The 19,179-nt window shown below is 39.8% G+C and overlaps 2 protein-coding genes across 8 annotated transcripts in view; one reads left to right on the plus strand and one right to left on the minus strand.

The window, feature by feature from the left end:
* The first annotated feature begins 5,656 nt into the window (after nucleotides 1-5,656).
* Nucleotides 5,657-9,355, plus strand: hspb7 (heat shock protein family B (small) member 7). The gene is made up of 3 exons (XM_023961226.1): nucleotides 5,657-6,021; nucleotides 7,678-7,838; nucleotides 9,037-9,355. Exons 1-3 carry the CDS (start codon nucleotides 5,811-5,813, stop codon nucleotides 9,214-9,216), a joined length of 552 nt encoding a protein of 183 aa, XP_023816994.1. The 5' UTR covers nucleotides 5,657-5,810; the 3' UTR covers nucleotides 9,217-9,355.
* A 1,768-nt stretch (nucleotides 9,356-11,123) lies between these two features.
* Nucleotides 11,124-19,179, minus strand: part of LOC101159603 (chloride channel protein 2) — a 116,314-nt gene continuing 108,258 nt past the window's right edge. For all 7 annotated transcript variants that reach the window (XM_023961220.1, XM_023961219.1, XM_023961221.1 and 4 more), the window contains 3 exons: nucleotides 18,469-18,573; nucleotides 15,666-15,752; nucleotides 11,124-13,692 (listed from right to left, as the gene is read on the minus strand). In XM_023961220.1, coding sequence (XP_023816988.1) covers nucleotides 13,498-13,692; nucleotides 15,666-15,752; nucleotides 18,469-18,573 — 387 coding nt within the window. In that variant the 3' untranslated portion in view covers nucleotides 11,124-13,497. The remainder of the gene's footprint in view (nucleotides 13,693-15,665; nucleotides 15,753-18,468; nucleotides 18,574-19,179) is intronic.

Here is a 19,179-nt window from a genome sequence, read left to right on the forward strand (position 1 = left end):
ACAGATCTAAAGAATCCCATTATTTTTTAATTCATCCACCTATCCAGATTTGTCCTATGGAGACGATCAGGGTTGTTGGAGCCAATCTCAGCTACTTTGGGGTAAATGCAAGGACACCCTGAACCCTTCACAAGTCTATTTTAAATCAACATGTAAGGGTAAGTAAGGGTGAAGTAGGTGAGATGCAGGTGTGTTGTATGAAATTTTCAATTTTCCACCCCCCCAATTCCTGGTGTTCACACTGGACTGGCGCTGGCTGATGCGAGTGCATGTTCGCCACCTAGAGGCTTAGTGCGAAACGTCGAAGCAGAGAAAATCTCACGAATCTTGCCTCCAGGCTTTTTCTTTCACATCTCTATTCTGATATATGAAAGACTTGGTGCCATATAATTCTAGCCGCACACAAACCACAATTAGTCATTTTTTCTCTATAATCAATTTTCAAACGATTGGCACGTTTTAAAAAGGACCCTACTCAGACTTAGCTACCAAATCTGAGTCTCTTATTGGTCAAAGTTTGACCTGTTTTTACTTTCAAAGCGTGTTCAATGATTTTGTACGGTTGTAGGAACTTGGGTAGGGATTTGTGAATGAGGAAGCCTGAAAGCACATTTACATAGACTTTTCATTGGAATTGATCACATGAATGTGCGTTTCTAAAGGGTGTGAATGAGGAAATTAAACAATCAGAGTATAGTTTGTGTGGACATCATACAGCCATCCATTGGGCACCTATGCATCACGTGCACAAACTGTGCATGCAACATTCACAGGAGCCAGTACTCACACCTTACTAACAACAAGAGTGAGGCGTAAGGACACTGTATGACAGCATCACTTATGCATCATGCGTGTAACTTATATTAGCCTTGTAAATACTTCATAATAAACTTATCGCGGACAATTATGGTAGGTTCCATTTTCATGACGTCCCTTGAGGTGGCCGTACAAGCCTCAAGGGAACTGCAAGACACAGCTGCGCTCCTCTTAACCCTAGAACACATTTGCTATGAAAAGTTACACCATCACTTTTGCCGGGTAATTTTTACCTAATGTAATATACCTAACAAAAAGCACTTGTTATAAAAAATACATCAAAACATGACAACACATGATAAACTAGAGTAGTTTTCTTCTATTTAAAACTATCATATCAGTAACAAAATGAAAAAGAAAAACATGGAGAAAATATGCTCTAAAATAACTGAAAAATTAGGAATTTGAGAACAAAAGATTTCTAAAAAAATAATAAAATTATGCAAGAAACTTTGTCTTTGGTCCACCCATTCCTAGGACATGTGAGACCTCCCTAGTAAAGGCACAGACTCCTAGACATGCAGCAAATTGAAATTCATGTAAATGGTTTTGCTCGGGTAAAAAATCACCCAACGCTAGTGCTCTAGGGTTAAGATGCAGCCTTTCCTCTCTATGACCCTTCACAGTCTCAGATGACCCAGGACCCGTATGGGTCAACTCCCTATATGCGTGCATGTGACTCAGGTTTTTATGAAATAAAGGCATCTTAACAGTACTAGTGCAAAACAAAATGTGAAAATAACACAAAGTGCTACACAATTCCAAGAAAGGTCTGAGGTGTTCTTTATTTTCTTGAATGATTTCTGCTTTTTAGACTTTTGTTTAATTCTTTAAACTTGTTTGAGATCAACAGTTTTTCAAGGAGAAGTCTGTTCACTCATTTGTAATTCTTACTTGGGAGCTCAGTTGGCTAGGTGTAGGACTGTCACACAGGAAATTTGGTTTAATTTCCCAGGGCGTGCAATGAGTTAAGAATCCAGTGTGGGTCCTCAGGCAAGACCGTTCACACTGCTGCCTGTCTCTCTATGCCTTGAAAATACAGGGTTGTGTCGGGAAGGTCATCCGGAGAAGAACGTACCACCTGTGTGAATTAGTGAAACCTGATTCACTGTGGCGACTCCTGACAGGATAAACTGAAAGTTACCAGTGAACCACAACAACATGTGCCTGACTGTTTACAGAGATTTCTTTCATTTTGTTTACAAGGCAACCAATTTAACTGTGCCTTAACAAAGAAAAAAGTCAGTTAATTATTTCCCGTCCAGACACTGGACTCTAAATAGAGAGAGGGGCCTAAGATTGTATGTGTGTACATGTGTAAACAGAAACAAAATCATTGAAGAGCTCCCCTCTGTTATGGGGGAAAGCTCAAAAGTCCCACAGAAAACCTGGAGATAAATTTCTGCTTCTGAAGATTACAATAAAGCTAACAAAACCTAATACATGAGCTGATGCAGACTTCTGCAACATTCTCAGTGCTGAGGTATCCTTGTGTGACAAATATCTCTGTCATGGAAACAAACTCTGCAACTTCACAGGGGGGCAATGGAACATCCCTGATTCTGTGCAGCAGAACTCTTCTCCTGTCAAGCCAGTGAAACCATCCGGGACAGAACCTGATCCTTCAAGCTCTGCCGCACACAGTTAAATCTGATTTAGTTGATTTGAGTTGAGCTGCTGGAAAGTCGTGAACTGAACACATTCATGTGTATTTGGGTCAAGACTTAAATAAATCCCTTTGTCTAAAGTTTTCTTCCAGAACTTAAAAGCATCTGTGAGTCTGAAATGTTACCTCAAGCCAACTTAGTTTCCATGTTTCAGCAGGGAAACCACTGAAAGTTACATCCAAACAAGGGGAGGCCTCTGTCAGTCTAATATGTTCCATGAACCAAAGCCTGGATTTGAAGATTCTACCTTCAGATGGTGAGAAGAACATTCAAACAGAAATAAAGACGATAATTTAGAAAATTATTTAAAAGGAAAATAATGAAGAAACTGTACAATAACAAAAGACAAAATCTGTCCATCTATTGTTTTGGACATTGGACGTGGGGGCCAGCAGGCTCCATGTATTTTTATCGAGACATCTGATTGGTCAATTTATCACTCAAACACCTTGAACTACAAAAAATACATACATATAATGAAAAAAATTGAGATTAACCCTTGTGCTATCTTAGATCAGTGTTTTTCAACCAGTGTGCCGCGGCACACTAGTGTGCCGTGGGAGATGGTCAAGTGTGCCGTGTGAAATTGCCCTCATTAACTGATCTAAAAACATTTCCCATCTCCAGGATTTCAGCTCTGTGTTCATCCAAACAGGCCCTGATAAAACACTGAGAAGTTAGGAATATAAAAGATCGTAAAATACTTTTTCTTTGCGTTTATTTTATTTTATTAAAGACATTTTGATAAGAATGACGGCAGCGCGATTCAGCTGCAGCTCCCGCCCCTTTACCTGTCTCCACCAATCATTCTTGAAGGCTTAATCACATGTCATCAGTCTGACCAATCAGAAGTGGTTAAAGTCTTCACTTCCTTGTCCCGATTTAGCTCGTAAAGTCGCTCAGTTCTAACAAAAATAGCAGCTAAAGCTCGTCTTTAGCGGTGTAGCTTTCCACAGAATCCGGTATCAGACCGTGTAACAAGTGAACAAAACCATGAAGCTCCGAAAAGCGATCTCCGCCGGCCGTTTTTATGCACTACATCTCCCATGATGCATTGGGTTGTGAGAGTGACAGCGTAAAAGGAGTTCTGTTGTTAAACGTCTTGAAAACAACGAACACACTTCAAACTTTTTTTAAATCTTCTAACTTAACTTTTATTACATCTTTTAGAAAAACAGCTGCAACTTCCAGCTTTTTCTGCAATAATTATCACAAAAATGCATGTGAGATTGTGGAGGGGCTGTAGATCAATACAGACTATGAGTTTCTCCTTTTTTTTTCATTTCTGGATGCTGGTGTGCCGCGGGATTTTTTTTAAGCTTAAAGTGTGCCGCGGCTCAGAAAAGGTTGAAAAACACTGTCTTAGATGACCCCACCCTTACTTTGACGTGTTCTCCCTACCATGACAAAGGTGGCTAAAGGTGGAAAGATTTCATGTAATCCATGGACACCAGTGAAGATCACAAATCATTGAAGAAAAAAGGTTCAGCGCACTGTCTAGTGGGTCTAGATGACCCAACTCCCAATGTCAAAGTGCCTAGGAAAGCACAAGGGTTACCAAGAACATGTTGAAAAAAGGTATCAGAGAATGGTTATTCTGACAAATATAATGACTGAGTAAAAGTGGTTTATTTCTGTTTAGAAGTCTATGAGATTTTGGCTTCTTGGAGCCAGTGTGTACTTCTTGTTTGGAACGCGAGGGAGGAGGGATCACTTAGTCCAGCTCTCACATACAGACAATGCTAAAGTAAAAGTTTTGATACACAACTGAGGCTGATTTGACAATTACCAATTACCCAGTGATGCTCAAAGATGCCAAATGGAGCTTCCCTGATGTTTCTGAGTATTTTCTTGCCTCATTAACACCATCAGCTTTGCATTCAGATGTGGACACCTTCTCCAGAACTGCCATCTGTTAATCATCCAGAGGGAGACTCTGCATGGACTCCAGGGATCATGGTGAGCCACGAGAGAAAAAGCCTTTCCCAGCATCTGTGGTGTAAAGCTGACGGTGAAAACTGCTGAAGAAGACATCTGAGTCTCTGTGGTTCCACTTTTCCTCCAAAGTGAAACATGCTTCTAAGCTTCCTGAGGTTTAATTGGAGCTTTCTGCCTAAGAACCGGGCCAGCTGTTGAACACAAATTAACTCTGTCAAATCAATAAACACAGCTTGACACAAAAAGTGTTTGGAGTTTGATCTTAGATGTGAGGAGCCTCTGCTGTGAATGATGCTGGCAAACTGAAATATTGCTGAATGTCATGTTTCACCTCATACACGAAACCACAGGACTCTGATCTCTTTACTGTTGCTTTGTGACACTGTTTGTAGATGTCTCAACAATCATAACAAAAAATCATTACTGCAATCGTCATAACTCTCATCACAACTATCGTCACTACTGTCTTGTCTGCCTTTCCTGCTTTGTCCAGTGTGCGTTATGGGGTTGCTAGAACTTATTCAAACCACTACAGGCAAGGACACTATGAACAGTTTACCAGACTACTGAGAGGTGGGTGGACACACACACATACTGGTTTTCATGCACTTTTACACAGAAACCTCAAACACACCTTGAAATTCTATTACAAACAGATATATGCAAACAAAAACACACATGCACGCACACATATAGACACAGAAACATATACTACACGTACACTCACACACATGCGCACGCACACACACACGTATACATACACTAACACACACATTTGATTTGAACCTTTTCTCTAGGGAGAGAGTGTTAACTACTACACCACTGTGCTGCCTCCTGAAAACAACCAAAATCATCCAAAAAAATTCAGCCAGAGGATGAATAAAATATATTTTATCAAATATTCACATTTTAATCATGTGAAGTGATCAGTTGATCAAAAAAAAAAGCACTTTGTCTGCATTGCTGGTGACGTTTCAGTTTGGGTGCATGGTCAGGATGACCTGACTGTTGAAGCACTTTTCTATTTCTGTCTGCATCTGTGCACCCCCCTCTATGTTATCTGTAGTGTGTATTTGTGTGTGAGTGTGAATAAGAAGTCTCCACTTACTATCAGTTTGTCCGTTACACTCTTGGCTCTTGTCGTTGGAAAAACAACCATCTAAGGCTAAAAGTATCTTGAGACCCAGAATGGTTCATGCTAAACCCCAGGCTGAAGAATGTGCAGGAATGCATAAAAGCAGCCAGGATGGCAGGAAGAGGTCCAGCCGTAGTCATAATCAGTGTCCTCCAAAGCTCCTTCTCTGTATTTAGAGTCGACTGGGAAAAATCCTGCTACACTTTTTCATCATCACACAAGTTTTATGAGTAAAACGTTTCTGCGATTCAGTTATGTCGTCTGTGTCCTCCTCTTACCGCTCCTCATCTCGCTACAGCACCTCCAGCACCTATCGATCAAGGGGATCACTGAGCGGATCCACAGATTCCCTCGATGTTCTGTTGGAGCCCTTCCTTGATTCTTCTAACTGTTCCAGCTTGTTTGGAGATGACAGCAGCCTGAGCCCCTTGAGCAGGAACAGAAGTTCATCCAGTGAGCATTCAGGTGAGGGAATCATCTAGTTTTACCATTAAGCAGGCTTAAAGTTACTAAAACATCATTGTCATCATTAGTATGTCATGTTTTGCATTTGTGCTAATGAGGACCAGAGAGCAGGTTCCCATTACACCTATTTTATTGCGTTGGTTCTCTGTTTGGTTCAGGGTTGATCTTGAGGTCCCAGTACTGGTTTTAAGTGTTTTGTGGGTCACATTCCTTCTTACAAACTCTCAAATCTTCCAGCAATGGCCTTTTAACTGTTCCTACAGTAAAATCAAAAACCCACAGTGAGGTTTTTTCACCGTAGGTTGTAAAGATGTGCTTCTGCTCTAATAACCTTCCGAGATTTTGAAGATGAGGCCAATTATTAGCTGTCCATGGCTAATTTTATGTTGTATTTTTTAACAATTCTTTTATTCCCACATCATAAGATTTCCTTTCATTTATTCTGATTGTAGTTATTTTGTAATTTACGTCTTGTGTTTTCTGTTTTTACTTTTCAATTCCAACCAAATTCTAGTTTTAGAGAGCAAATGTTTGATTCCAGTTTTCTTATGACAGGTTGTCACTAATGATGGACAGTTTTCACAGTGAGCCGTAGAGGCTCGCTGCTCATGAGACTGCTGATTCTGATGGTTCTCCTTATTAGCCACTCCTTCAAGGTTTTCCATGTCTCCTGGACTGTGTTATATTGAGAGTCAGGAAGTAAATTGTTTGGGGGTTTACATGTAATGGGTGGAAGATGTGTGGTTACTTTTTAAGAAGTAAAACACTTTGTAATGAATTTAGCTGTATGAATAAAGTTTTGATTGATTGATGTTGATCAGTGCACTCCTGAAAATTGGTCCACAAGCACAGTTTAAAGACAGCACAAACATTTAATAAACAACACAAAAACTTTAAAAATATTTAAAACTCAAGTTAAAATGAAGATGTAAAGTATGAATGTAATGTATTTTATTTAAAGAAAAAAAAATCTTTTACATTGTGCATATTTCAATCAGTCAACTACTTAGCACTTTTCATCTACAAGCTGTTGAGCACAAGGTGCTTGACAGAGGAATATATGTTATTAGTTAAAACAGTAAAAAGTCATAAGACACAATCGATTAAAAGGAACAACATTTAAAGCAAACATAAAAAAGAAAGACAATGAAATGGCTAAAATGTGACGTATTTGACCATAAAGCTTAGTTTAGCATACCACATGTATGTCACACATATGTTCATCAAAGAGATATTAGTGCAAAATTCCAATTCACATGTGGAATAATCACAACAATAATTCTCCTCAGCAGATATGAATAGTAAACTCCCTTGTTCTATCCTAGGCACTTTAACATTGGGAGTTGGGTCATCTAGACCCACTACACAGTGCGCTGAACCTTTTTTCTTCAATGCTTTGAGATCTTCACTGGTGTCCATGGATTACATGAAATCTTTCCACCTTTATCCACCTTTGTCATGGTAGGGAGAACACGTCGATGTAAGGGTCATCCAAGATGGCACAAGGGTTTACATGGATACATGTTTTTTTGTTTTTGTTTTTTTTTACTTCATCTTCTTGTTTTGATGACAGTTTAGGGTTTTCTTAAGCAAGGTTTTTCTACTTTCCATATTCTGGAGCTGACATCCTTCAGTTGTTCTTTTTTGTCTCCACAGCTTCTGCAGGTGGAACTGTGGCAGGACTGCAGACTGGAGCAAGTAGCGGGGTGCGATGTGTTGGTGATACTTACTACATTTCTGCTGATGTCAGCCAGTTTGAGCCACAGGATATTGTAATTATGGCCTACAATCAAAAAATCGTCATTCAAGCCCAAAAGGTGAGTGACGGAAGGAACCCAGGCTGGTTCCATTTCCTGTTCAGGTATACAAAATCTGATTACTTTCTTTCTTTAGGACTAAGTCTTCTTTTGGTTGTTTTCTTTGAAGCTGATTATCCAAATGAGACAAAGACCTTAAGTATCAGATGAATGTAACCTCTGTTTGTCAAGATGTATGTGTATTTATGAGCCTTTTTCATATTGTCCATGTCCATCTCAAAAGAAACAGTAATGGTGCAGACCATCGCACCTTTTTCAGATATAATTTTTGTCTTTCGAAAGAAAACAGGTTATCTTATTTCAGCTATCAGGATTTAAACTAAGATACCATGTTTAATTCTGCAATTCAGTTCTGTCTTTTATATATATATATATATATATATATATATATATATATATATATATATATATATATATATATATATATATGGTAAATGGTAAATGGCGTATACTTATATAGCTCCTTTCTTCCTACAAGGACAAAGCGCTTTACAGTCACAGACCCATTCACCCAGTCACACACACATTCTCACACTGGTGGCGGCTCCGCTGCCAAACACAGGCGCCCGCCTACCACCAGTATATATATATATATATATATATATATATATATATATATATATATATATATATATATATATATATATATATACTGTATATATGTAAAGTGCCTTGTAAAGTGCAGATAAAGTCCATTTTTTTTAGCTTTTTCAGTTTGACTTTTTATGATCAGTAATGCCAATATAATGATTATTCCAGTTTTATGTGTACCAATGTGTAGCCTGCTGTCCGCTTGAAATCCAAACCTGCCCTTAACCTGTTTCATGTTTGACGGTAAGACGTTATATCAGCAGCTGTAAAGAGGGTCAAGTTTGACAAAAGACAAAAAACAGAACAGTTTTTTAAGGGCTGGAACTATAAAACAGGATCTTCAGATTATTTTTCCTTCCTGCTTTTATCTATTTCTTAGATGTTTTCCCCATTACTGGTTCAGTGATGCTCCCTTTCTTTCACTGGCTCTCATCTCTGTTTTCATCTTCATCCCTACCTCCGACTTGTTGTTCTTCTCACATTTACTTCCTATTCTCCTGAGATCTCTGGCCTTTCTTTTTATTACGTTTTATTCCAGCAGACGAACCACTTTTTATTTGGGAGTCACCATCTTTTTTCTTCTTTTGTCTCCATCTCTGTCCTTCAGGTTTTGGATGATGGCAGTGTGACTGATACTTTTAGCCACAAGTCCCAGTTTCCTAAAGATATGGATCCTCTTTCAGTCAGTGGGACTCTACAGCCTGATGGAACACTCTTGGTGAGCACTCGCAGGACTGGACCTGAACCTCCAGGAGTCGTTACAGACTGCGGCCTGGCTCACCTTTGATATATGCCCTTGAAAATATCTCAGCTATTATTGTTGTGCATCTTTTTTTTTTTTTTACTTCTAACTGGATTCTTTATTCTTAGCTATTGATATGAAATGGCAATATTCTTGATTTAAATAAATCACTTTTGGACTCAGAGTGTTCAAGTTTTGATAGATTTTGGCTTCCTAATGTGATCATCTCCATTTGTGTTTTCTGTGTTCATAAAGGTAGAGTGCAAACACTTCCTCCAGACTTTACATTTACTCCAATATAGACATTGAAAGAAGCCATCTTTGCTGCTATAAGATTTTATTATACTTCTTAAGAAGCAAGTATTTTATTTTAATTTTTACTTATTTTTCTACTGCGTGTGTATTTCTGAGTGATGGGTAAAGGACAGCCAGATTTCTCTGGATGGGGATAAATAAGAGCATTATCTATCCATTCATCCATTCTCAGGGTTCCCCACACATCATATACCAGACAGGTGAACAACGGATGGACATCTTCTCACCTGAGCTTACAGACACCACAAACTTCCTCAGCTTCTACCCCAGAGTAACTGTTTGCTTTGTCTATTTTTCTAATGTTGCTCATATTATGGGGGTACGCCTATGATTTTATAATGTGACATCACTTCTAAGAAATATTTTGATATCATTCCGTTGATCCCAAACACAGAGATCAAATGTGATTGAACTACAGGAATGAGCAGTTCCTCAATGTCTAGGTTTGACATTATACTCCTATAAAATATATTTTTTAATGAGATACACAGTGGCTAAAGTAAAAAAAACAGAAGTGTTAATCAAGTTTGGCTGAATGTAGATGGGACAGAAGACCTCCTTTTTATTTGGAACAAACCGAACCTTTAGCTCTGTGAAGTGTAAAGACCTTTGGGACAAAAGGAACTAATCTAAAGCTGTTGAGGCTCTGCAGTGCGAGCTTCTCCTCAGGGAATGCCATCAGAGGCAAAAACAGAACTGCAGGGGCTTCAGGGAGAATTGAAATAAAGAAAAGTATTCACACATAACATAATCGTTAACATCTTTTTTATCTCTGATGTGCAAAAACATTTGGCAGTTTTGATCAGCTCAAAGGATTTGGCCCCCAGGATTTACCATAGAGCTTGATCTAAAGGGAGCAGATAAACAATTCCCCTCAACAGCGGATGCCAGACAGGCTCCGCCCTAAAAGTATGAAAAGAAGCCTGATTAATTAGATGGAATCAAGGCTGGAATAGGAAAGGAGACTCGTTTGAGGAGTCTATGCAGCAGACTGACCGTGGAGCTTCTGCTGGTGTCCAGAATCGAGGAGGACACCTCCTTCTGTCCTGAATCACTGCCTGAATGCTGATTCTAGAGGCGTTTAGGTAGACCCGTGATCCACGTCTCCCACATTCATGCAGCTTCTAAGCTTCCGTTCCAATTTTTTACTCTTTACAAAAAATACGCTTATTCATTAAAACAGTACAAAGTGAGATGAACAACTCTTTGGAACAAAGAGATTCCTTACAGGCAGATCATCAATCACAAAAGTACCAACGTTTTGTGTTGATGAAGACGCATCTTCCTCGGCCAGTCTGTCTGGTAAGAAATAAGATGAAACATCGGCAGCAATGGGAGAAGAAAAATGAAAAATCGATGGAAACAAACAGAACCGAATCAGCACATCCACGTTTGGTCTCCAGGGCAATCTGGTTTCCATGGAGACAGAGGCCCGCTGCTGCACATCATCCACGCCAATTATATATGTGAGCATATGTATAAAAGTGGCTCTCCACACGGCTGTCGATTCGTCGTTCATTCTGAAGAACACCAGGAGGCTTCTCTGGAAAGACCAAAGTTCTCAGCTGTTCTGTGAACAGATGACTTTTTCCGGTTTCATCTGATTTGTGATCATAGAGAAAACACAAGCCTTTAACTTCATGTTTTTAAAAACACATTTATATTAGTAGAAATGTTTTAGACAGCATATTAAATATACATATACAAATTATACACAGCATGAAAATCAACTTTAAATCATCAGATGTGACATAAATAAAAACAAATCTTACAAAACAAACCCAGGTCTCTTTCAGAAAGAGAGCACTTCATAAGTAAGGATAAGACATTAAATTATGATTCCAGGAATGATATTAAATATATTAATAAGCACAGTTTTGAACCTCATCTCAGTTCAAATTCAGCCAATGAATAAAGCTGTTTGGAAATGTAGGCACAAGATGGCCAACCTGCGTGGACGGCGTCCACTCCTTACATCCTCAGTTCTGTTTCAGTGCACTTTATAAAACAAAGGCCCCATGCAGTCTCTCATGCAAAGCCATGCTGCTCTTCTACAGCCATCACTGGGAAAATGAGGTGCTTCCAACCAAAATGAAATGCTCTGCACACAGAACTTGAAGTGTAGGAATGTGTTCTGCAGGAAGGACTGGGAATGCATCAAAAAGGAAAGAGTTGTCCCACAAGGGACACATGAAGGGGGACAAAGGTGCACTTTAAACAATATTATCTTAAGACTGCCTTCAAAATATTTCACAGGCATGGAAAAACCTGCCAAGTCATTTAGACAAAAAAAGATGATGATGGATCAGCATATGTGGTTTAGTCCAGATTCACGTGGCAGCGTCATATTCCTTCAAACATACTCATTTTATAAAACCAAAGGTGTAAATCTGCACCAAACCGCTTGCTCAAACTAAACTGGTCTCACTTTGATTCACCAAAAAAAAACAGCTGCAGAAAAAACAGAATTTCTCCCAGGATTATTAAAAAAAAAATCTATTTTATATTTTATAAGGTTGTCAGTTTGGACTGAGATGATAATCAGTGAATTATGGTCTGTCAGTGGACATTTATGTAATGTTTGTTTCTGAATTAAGTTGGTTAAATGAGCGGAAAAGAAAGAAAGAAGGAAGGACCGGGAAAAGGAAAACAGATCAATGTTTGTCTGTCAATAAACAGAGCGCATGCTGATCGGCCTGGAGCATTATGGGAGACATGAATTATTAAACACCAACTATGCTGTGCTATTGGTCATGTCAGGAAACAGAACCTACATAACTGTTAAAGCCTCCAGGACGAGATTAACTGGGCCCACGTTGATGCTGCAGAGATTTATATGAAAATCTGTCAAATTTCCTATCATGATCATGTATAATCCTATAAGAAACCTCATCTACATAGTCAAATCACTGCTGGATTATGGATCTCCATGATTGATTTACTCCTCTGGTTGAGTATCCCTACACTGATCCGCATGAATCGGTTCACAGATTTATAGTTCCTGATGTCAACATCTCGGCGGAGCTACATCTGTTTGGCTGCTACACACTAATGAACGTGAGATCAAAGGCGGATGCCTGAGAGAACCCAGAGCAGCTGGTTAGGTAATGACTTCTCCATTCTTTCACCAATCCATTTACTCCTTTGCTCTTTCTGCTTCCTTCCTGCCCCCCATCTGCCTCAACCTTGTCTGGACTTCTGATGAAGGGCTATGTTTAGATGAGGAGAAAACCTCCTCTTTTGGAGTGCATCACTCCAGGCGGTTTGCATGCATTTGCCTTGTGTAAAAGGCTGCGGCTACAGTGGTTTGAAATGGAAGCGAGAGCCAACAGACACGTCTGCTTGCATAGGTTAGATATAATCTTTAACCTGAACATAGAGACTTACAGAGAGGATGAGCATGTGAAGATGAGGCTACACATCACTCAGCCTCCTGGTTCTTTAATGCTCTTCAGCTGGACAAACCAAGATGATTTTTATTCAAACTCGACCACCTGATCTGTCAAAGCAGAAAAACAAAAAACTGAAATGAAATCTAAAACCAGTGAAACAAACTCCTATGACACTCCTGTCTACATCCACATTCACACTCACACATTCATAAATTACAGAGTTCTTCCTTGTCAAAACCTCTGAATTTCATTGCTTAAGTGGAAGACTCAGTCAAAAAGTAATTTTTGCAAATCCAAAGTTTGATCACGTCCCTAAGAAAACAAACAAACAAAAAAAAATCCCTTTTTAAAATTTCCCTCTAAATCCCAGCTTTGGACCCAAAGGTAAACGGAGAGCAGGGGGGGGGACAACGTGGCCCTCTCATCCTGGGGAGTGTCAGGCTGGGTCAGTGCAGGACTCCCAGACATGGAACCACAGAAGGAGGAGCAGACGAGGAGAAAAAAATCATCTCCACACTAAATATTGATCCTTGGCCCTGAGGATTTGGTTGGTGGTGTGGCATTGGAGATGAAAGGCCACCTCCTTTGTGTCCTCCACCTGCTCCTATTCAACCGTCCCTCACTGTGACTTCTCGTCGGACTCTGATGGAGTTTGTTCTCGTGGTAACGACATGTTCTTGTTGCGATCCCACAGCTTGTGAAGCTCTGTGGCCTCCGACTCACTGCTGCTGGTGCCACTGTCTCTGAAACTGGCCAGAGGGGGCCGCACCTTCACGCCTTTCACCGTCACTGACCCCTCAATGGCTTTACGAAGCTGCAGGAGAGACGAAGGAAAAAAAGGAGTTTAAACGCAACCAACGTCTGCCCTCTTCATCAGTTGTTCTGCTCGGCAATGGATAAAAGCAGGTCAAGAAACATTAAAACCTGAATAAATACAGACAGCTGAGGGTACCAGGTCGGTGTGAGAAGCAGAGAATTAGCCACAATAGATTCACCTGGAGACACAATAGTAGTTTAAAGCCTTTAATATAAATATACGTTAAACTAAATAATAAACGTTTTTCATCTATTATTATTTTGGTCTAATCATGTAGAACCTCACCTACTGACCCAATATTATCAGCCAGACCTCTACGGTCATCTGGATACAGTCTTTTCACAGTCCCTGAAGTCCAAACCAAACATAGAGATGCTGCATTCAGCTTCTATACTCCACATCAACCGTTTTTAGGCCACGGACCAGTTTAATGTCAGACAATGTTTTCATGGGCCAGCCTGTATGAGGCTGAAGAGGGCCTCCAGTTTCTCTTTACTTTTGAGGGTAACGTTTATCTTCATCCTCTGTAAAATATCTGCAGCTGCTTTAAACTGTATTTGCTCACTAGGTTTTATGCAGGAAATATTAAAATATGATATAGATTTTCTTTTAACCCATAGATGTCAAAGTGGAAGCTACCAAAAAAAAAAAAAAACAGATGCCAACTTCAGCCTCAACTGACTTTAAAAGTGCAATGAATAAAGAAAAAAAGTGGTCACTAAAACTAGTATTTTCTAAATGTAACAATAAACGTGAAACCACAATGTAACTAACTTTATAAGCAGCATCCTCGTAACATTTGACAACTGGTTGCAGACTAATATGTCATATTATTATGGTGTTTGGGAACAATTTGTCACAAGTAATCCATATTTTTATCCTGGTTTTTTGTCTGTTAAATGCAGATTTATTTTATTTTGAAGTCAAAAGCTCTTCTTCTGTTCACGAATTTCCAATCACGTTCGATTTTTTTGTTAGGTTGGAGGTTTAAATTTAACATTTACTGAAGCCGTTTTAAGAAAGATGCGGCTGTTTGTCAACACGTGACTGAGAGACTTGACATACTTCAAGAAGGAATTGGACGTAGTGGAGAGAATCTAGTAGATTTCCAAAGTAAAACTTCCTTCAGAATCAGATTATAAATACAACAGAAAAATATAATTTGTGTGGCCCGGTACCAAATGTCCCACAGACCAGTACCGGTCCACAGCTTGGGGGGTAGGGGACCACTGACTTCCAGAAAGACTTGAGATCAGCTGAAACACTAAGTTTATTTACTTTAAATTTCATGTTAACTTTCTTTTATTATTTAATTTAAATGATCATTCTCATTTTTTAAATATTTGTTTTAATAATTTAAGTAAAACACTTTGAATAGTCTATCTTTACAAAATGTACAAAGAAATTTGTGACTGTACCCCACAAGGATGTCTGACTCCAGTCCTCAAGCTCTAAACTTGTAAGAAATCCTGCCTTATCTGCTGCTGATTACCTGGATCAGGTGTGTTTAGCCAATGAAAAGCTTCATTGACAGATTAGTTGGATAACATGCAGGACACTGGCCCTGTAGGCCTGGAGTTTGACACCTGTGCTAAATAGTTAGACGCTGAGGAGCATCAGCAGCTCCTATCATCCATACCTCTCTGTTATCAGAAGGACAGAATCACTCAGCGCTTGGTTTGCTCGGGCCAACTTAGTCATTTGGCTAATGGGGTTCAGGATTTGTGTGACAGATCCTGTGGCAGCAGTGAGGAGGAAACAATGCAGGCGGTCAAACTGGAGTTCAGGTTTTCAGAACAATTGTAGGTCTGCTGACCATCTCCAGTACTTTAGTAGTTTGGTTGATTAGTGGAAATTAATGAAAGGCATCAAATAAAAGTTCTTTCAATTGTTGATTGGTAGAGTCTACATGAAATGATCTAGAAATTTCTACATAAAGTTTTTCTTATCACATATGAAAAGCCCCTCACCTCTTTAAGAGAGACGACGCCGATGAGCCGCCCAATGCTGGTGACGTATGCGTGGTCCAGGCCCAGCAGGGAGAAGATGGTGTGAGTCTGCAGAAGAACAAAGTGTTCAGGGAAAAAAAAACGTCTGAATATTTCTGAGCAGAAACATACTAAGCTGATTTCCTGCCAGCAGCATCAACTCTCCAAACAACCAACTAAACATTTGCCTTTTGGACTGGTGACTTGGCCTTAAACCTGAAGTTGTTTTATCAGATGTGAAGTTTGATTGGAAATCAATTTTTGCGATTTTCCTTAGTAATTTTCGGACTTTCTTGTTGAAGTGTAACTCGGCTGCTCAACATTTCTTCTTCTACTGTTAAATGTCAAACTCCTCCCTGACACAGTGAGGAAGGTTTGCAGGCATTAATGCAGCACTCATGATTTCATGAGTGTGTAGCTTTTCTCTGAACAGACCAGCTTCCTCCCAGCTCAAAATGAGGTGTGTATTTCGGGTATTGTTGAATATTCTGGGATTACGAGCACTCTGAAGCTTTTTCCTGGAATCCAGTTTCCATTTTCTTATCCAAATCAAAATAATTCCAATCCATCTTATTGGAGGTGTTGCAGTCAAATCAGAGATGTGTTGTTCCAATACAGTAACAATAACTGCAGTGAACTGCGGGGATGGAGCAGAGCAGCTCAGTGCTGGTGCCAGCTGGGTTCAAGTTACAATCCTTTTCTGTGTTTGGCAAATTTTCTCCATTTGGGACAGTAAAGCTTGATTCACACAGCCAAGTTTGAATGCTTTTAGGCAACAGGCAGCTGTAGTTTGACTCATCACCAGGTTTCCACTAAAGCCTGGAGTTGCTTCCATTAAGCAAACTGTCCTTGCGAGTGAATACGAGCTGTCTGCAGTGAAAAACGGTCAAACCTGTACGGGGAACCCAGGAGACCCGCACCAAATATCAAACCACTTTTTTATATGGTTATTTTGCAGGCAACACGTTGTAGTGAACTTTTATACAACACTTAATGGTAAGTAAGGGTGAAGTAGGTGAAATTTTCTTTTTTTTCAACCCCTGCCCCAAATCCTTAGCCAGGTGTTGGACTGTGCAAGGAGCCCGCTAGTGCTGTTCACTTAATAAGTGTGTTCTCTTAGCATGCAGCCTGACTGTAATAAAAGAAGAAACTGGAAAATCAGACGGTAGTTCGTGTGAACAATGGACATCCTATCGTATCACATGCACACCTAGTGCGTGCAGCAGTACTCACACCCTATTAATGACCAGAGTGTGGTGTAAGAGCACCATATGACAGCATTACCTGTATATCATAAGTGCACGTACCTTCCATTATCCTCACTTAATCACTTAAAAAAAATTATCCTCAATACTTTATGATACACTTACCACAATGACTACATTGGTTCAATTTTCATGACGCCCCTTGAGGTGGTCGTGCATGTCTCAAAGGAACTGCAAGACAAAACTGCACCCCCCCCAAGATGCAGCCGCTCCTCTCTACGACCCACTACGGACTGGGACAACCCAAAACTCTGTTCCGCCCACACAGGTCATCCCATTGTCTGAATGCAGGTGAGTAAGGCTTAATAATCCAACTTCATGCACGGCAGAAAAGGATCATTGGGAAACCCAGTTCTTGTTTAGAAAAGCAACTGGAATTCTGGAGCAGCAAACACCAAGAACACAAGTAGATGAAGGTTCTTCATCTGCTGTTTCTCAAGGGACATAGTCGTCCTCTGCAACCTGTCTGTGTGAGCCACACAGACGGTGGCAGAAGAGCCCCTCGCTGAAGGAGAGCAGCATGATTCTGCTGCAGGCGGTAGAAGGGGGTGTGAGACGGTGCAGGTCCCACTGTTAAATGTTTAAAGAGTTTTCACAGACTTCAGAGCATGATGGAGAGAGAAGGGAGCATTATGAATGGAGCGCATTAGGTGGTGCCACAGCCGCTGGCGAGCTAAAGTTCCTCTGTGCATGCGCTCAATTCAGCAATGCAGACCTGCAAGACCAAATCCCCTCCAGGGTGGAAATGTGCTGCAGTGAAAACCACAACCAACAACCAACACCTCCCCTTTTTTCCCACTGTAATCACATTTTCTCCTTTCAAAGACAGAAGTTTTATATTATTTAGCCTGACTTCCATCACCTTTGGACACAGTCCAACCTTTGCCATTGACTGCAGGACAAAAGTAAACTCTTTTAAAAGAAGGTTCACTGGGACAAACAGGGTTGCCATAAAAGCCTTCATTTGATGTAAAGAAGTGTTTTAACCAGATTTTATGATGAAGATGCTCAGTCTTCTTTTCATGGCTTCAACTGTAATTAAAAGGAACCACGACTTTATATTTGATCTGATTTTAGGTTTCTCTGAAAAGAATAAAGTCCAACCTCAGTTCTAATGTTTTCTGAACTACATTTTCTAAACGTTCAGTTTAACACGTAATCTAGGTTATTATGCTTGGTGACTCTGAGGAGCTATCATTGTCTGGAACATTTTCTGCCTTTAAGTTTGTCACTGCGATGGATTGGAGACCCGTTCACATTATACCCCAGTGATGGATGGATGGACAGACAGTAGATAAACGGAATTTAAGTCTCTTAAGTTTTTGCTCTTGAACAGTGTTTGATTACATGAATAACCTTTAGTAACTGGCGATGGTTTCAAATGTCCCTCCCCTTAAGCCTTTTTTGAGCCCTCCTTATTGAGGGCCGGGTTTGGATTTAACAGGAATTAAACCTTAGTGTTCTGGTTTTACTTTGCCTTCCGGATCTGCACATTTGAAAAATAGCAGCTGTTTTCAAACCTTATGCAGCGACGTGCGCTCCACCAGCTGGAATGGGGCGGGGTCAATCTTGCAGTTGTTGAAGTTGACCTGCTCATCAAGCTGCTTCTCTTCCCACTCTGTGATCTGAAAATTAAAAACAACAAACACATCAGTTTCAGGGATCTCCGATGCTTTGGTCCAGTTGCAGTAAATAAAGATTATGGCTCAGATAGAGAAAAGTCTATGATCATCAGAAAAGAGGGGGACTCTTTTAGGGATTAAAACAAACATGAGACTGAAAAAAAACATGGGGTGGAGAGGCCAGACGAAGAGAAAATGAAAGGTACTGTTGATGGATGAATTATAAATAATGTCATTTTCAAAAAATATTAGCTCCCAACATGGCATATTGGAAAACAGAGAAGTCACAAGGAGCAAACAGAGACTTCAGACAAGACAAAGGATCTCTGAAGGCTCACTGCATCACAGGAGTTTAATTCTACAAACTGATACACTACAAATATCGAATCTTAAGAAAGTAAAAAGACATTGCTTCAAGAAAAATTATCTTCTTTTTTCTCTCTTGCAAGAAAATTAATCTTATTAAGAAAGGTTTTCAAAAGCAAAAATAATCTTAGTTTTAGAAAACATGTCTTAGTGACTTGAATTTCTTTCTTAAAATAAGGATTCTTGGTAAGACCATTTTTCTTACCACATTGGCAAATGTTTTGCTTTTTTAAAGAAAATCTG

Source organism: Oryzias latipes, chromosome 13 (assembly GCF_002234675.1).
Source record: "Oryzias latipes chromosome 13, ASM223467v1".
Taxonomy (NCBI): domain Eukaryota; kingdom Metazoa; phylum Chordata; class Actinopteri; order Beloniformes; family Adrianichthyidae; genus Oryzias; species Oryzias latipes.

Excerpts from the sequence above, each read along its gene's own strand:
- hspb7 (XM_023961226.1), top strand. The coding sequence starts at position 5,811 with ATGTCGTCTGTGTCCTCCTCTTACCGCTCCTCATCTCGCTACAGCACC. Across the intron at positions 6,022-7,677 it reads TTCATCCAGTGAGCATTCAG|CTTCTGCAGGTGGAACTGTG; the intron begins GTGAGGGAATCA and ends TTGTCTCCACAG. Across the intron at positions 7,839-9,036 it reads TCGTCATTCAAGCCCAAAAG|GTTTTGGATGATGGCAGTGT; the intron begins GTGAGTGACGGA and ends TCTGTCCTTCAG.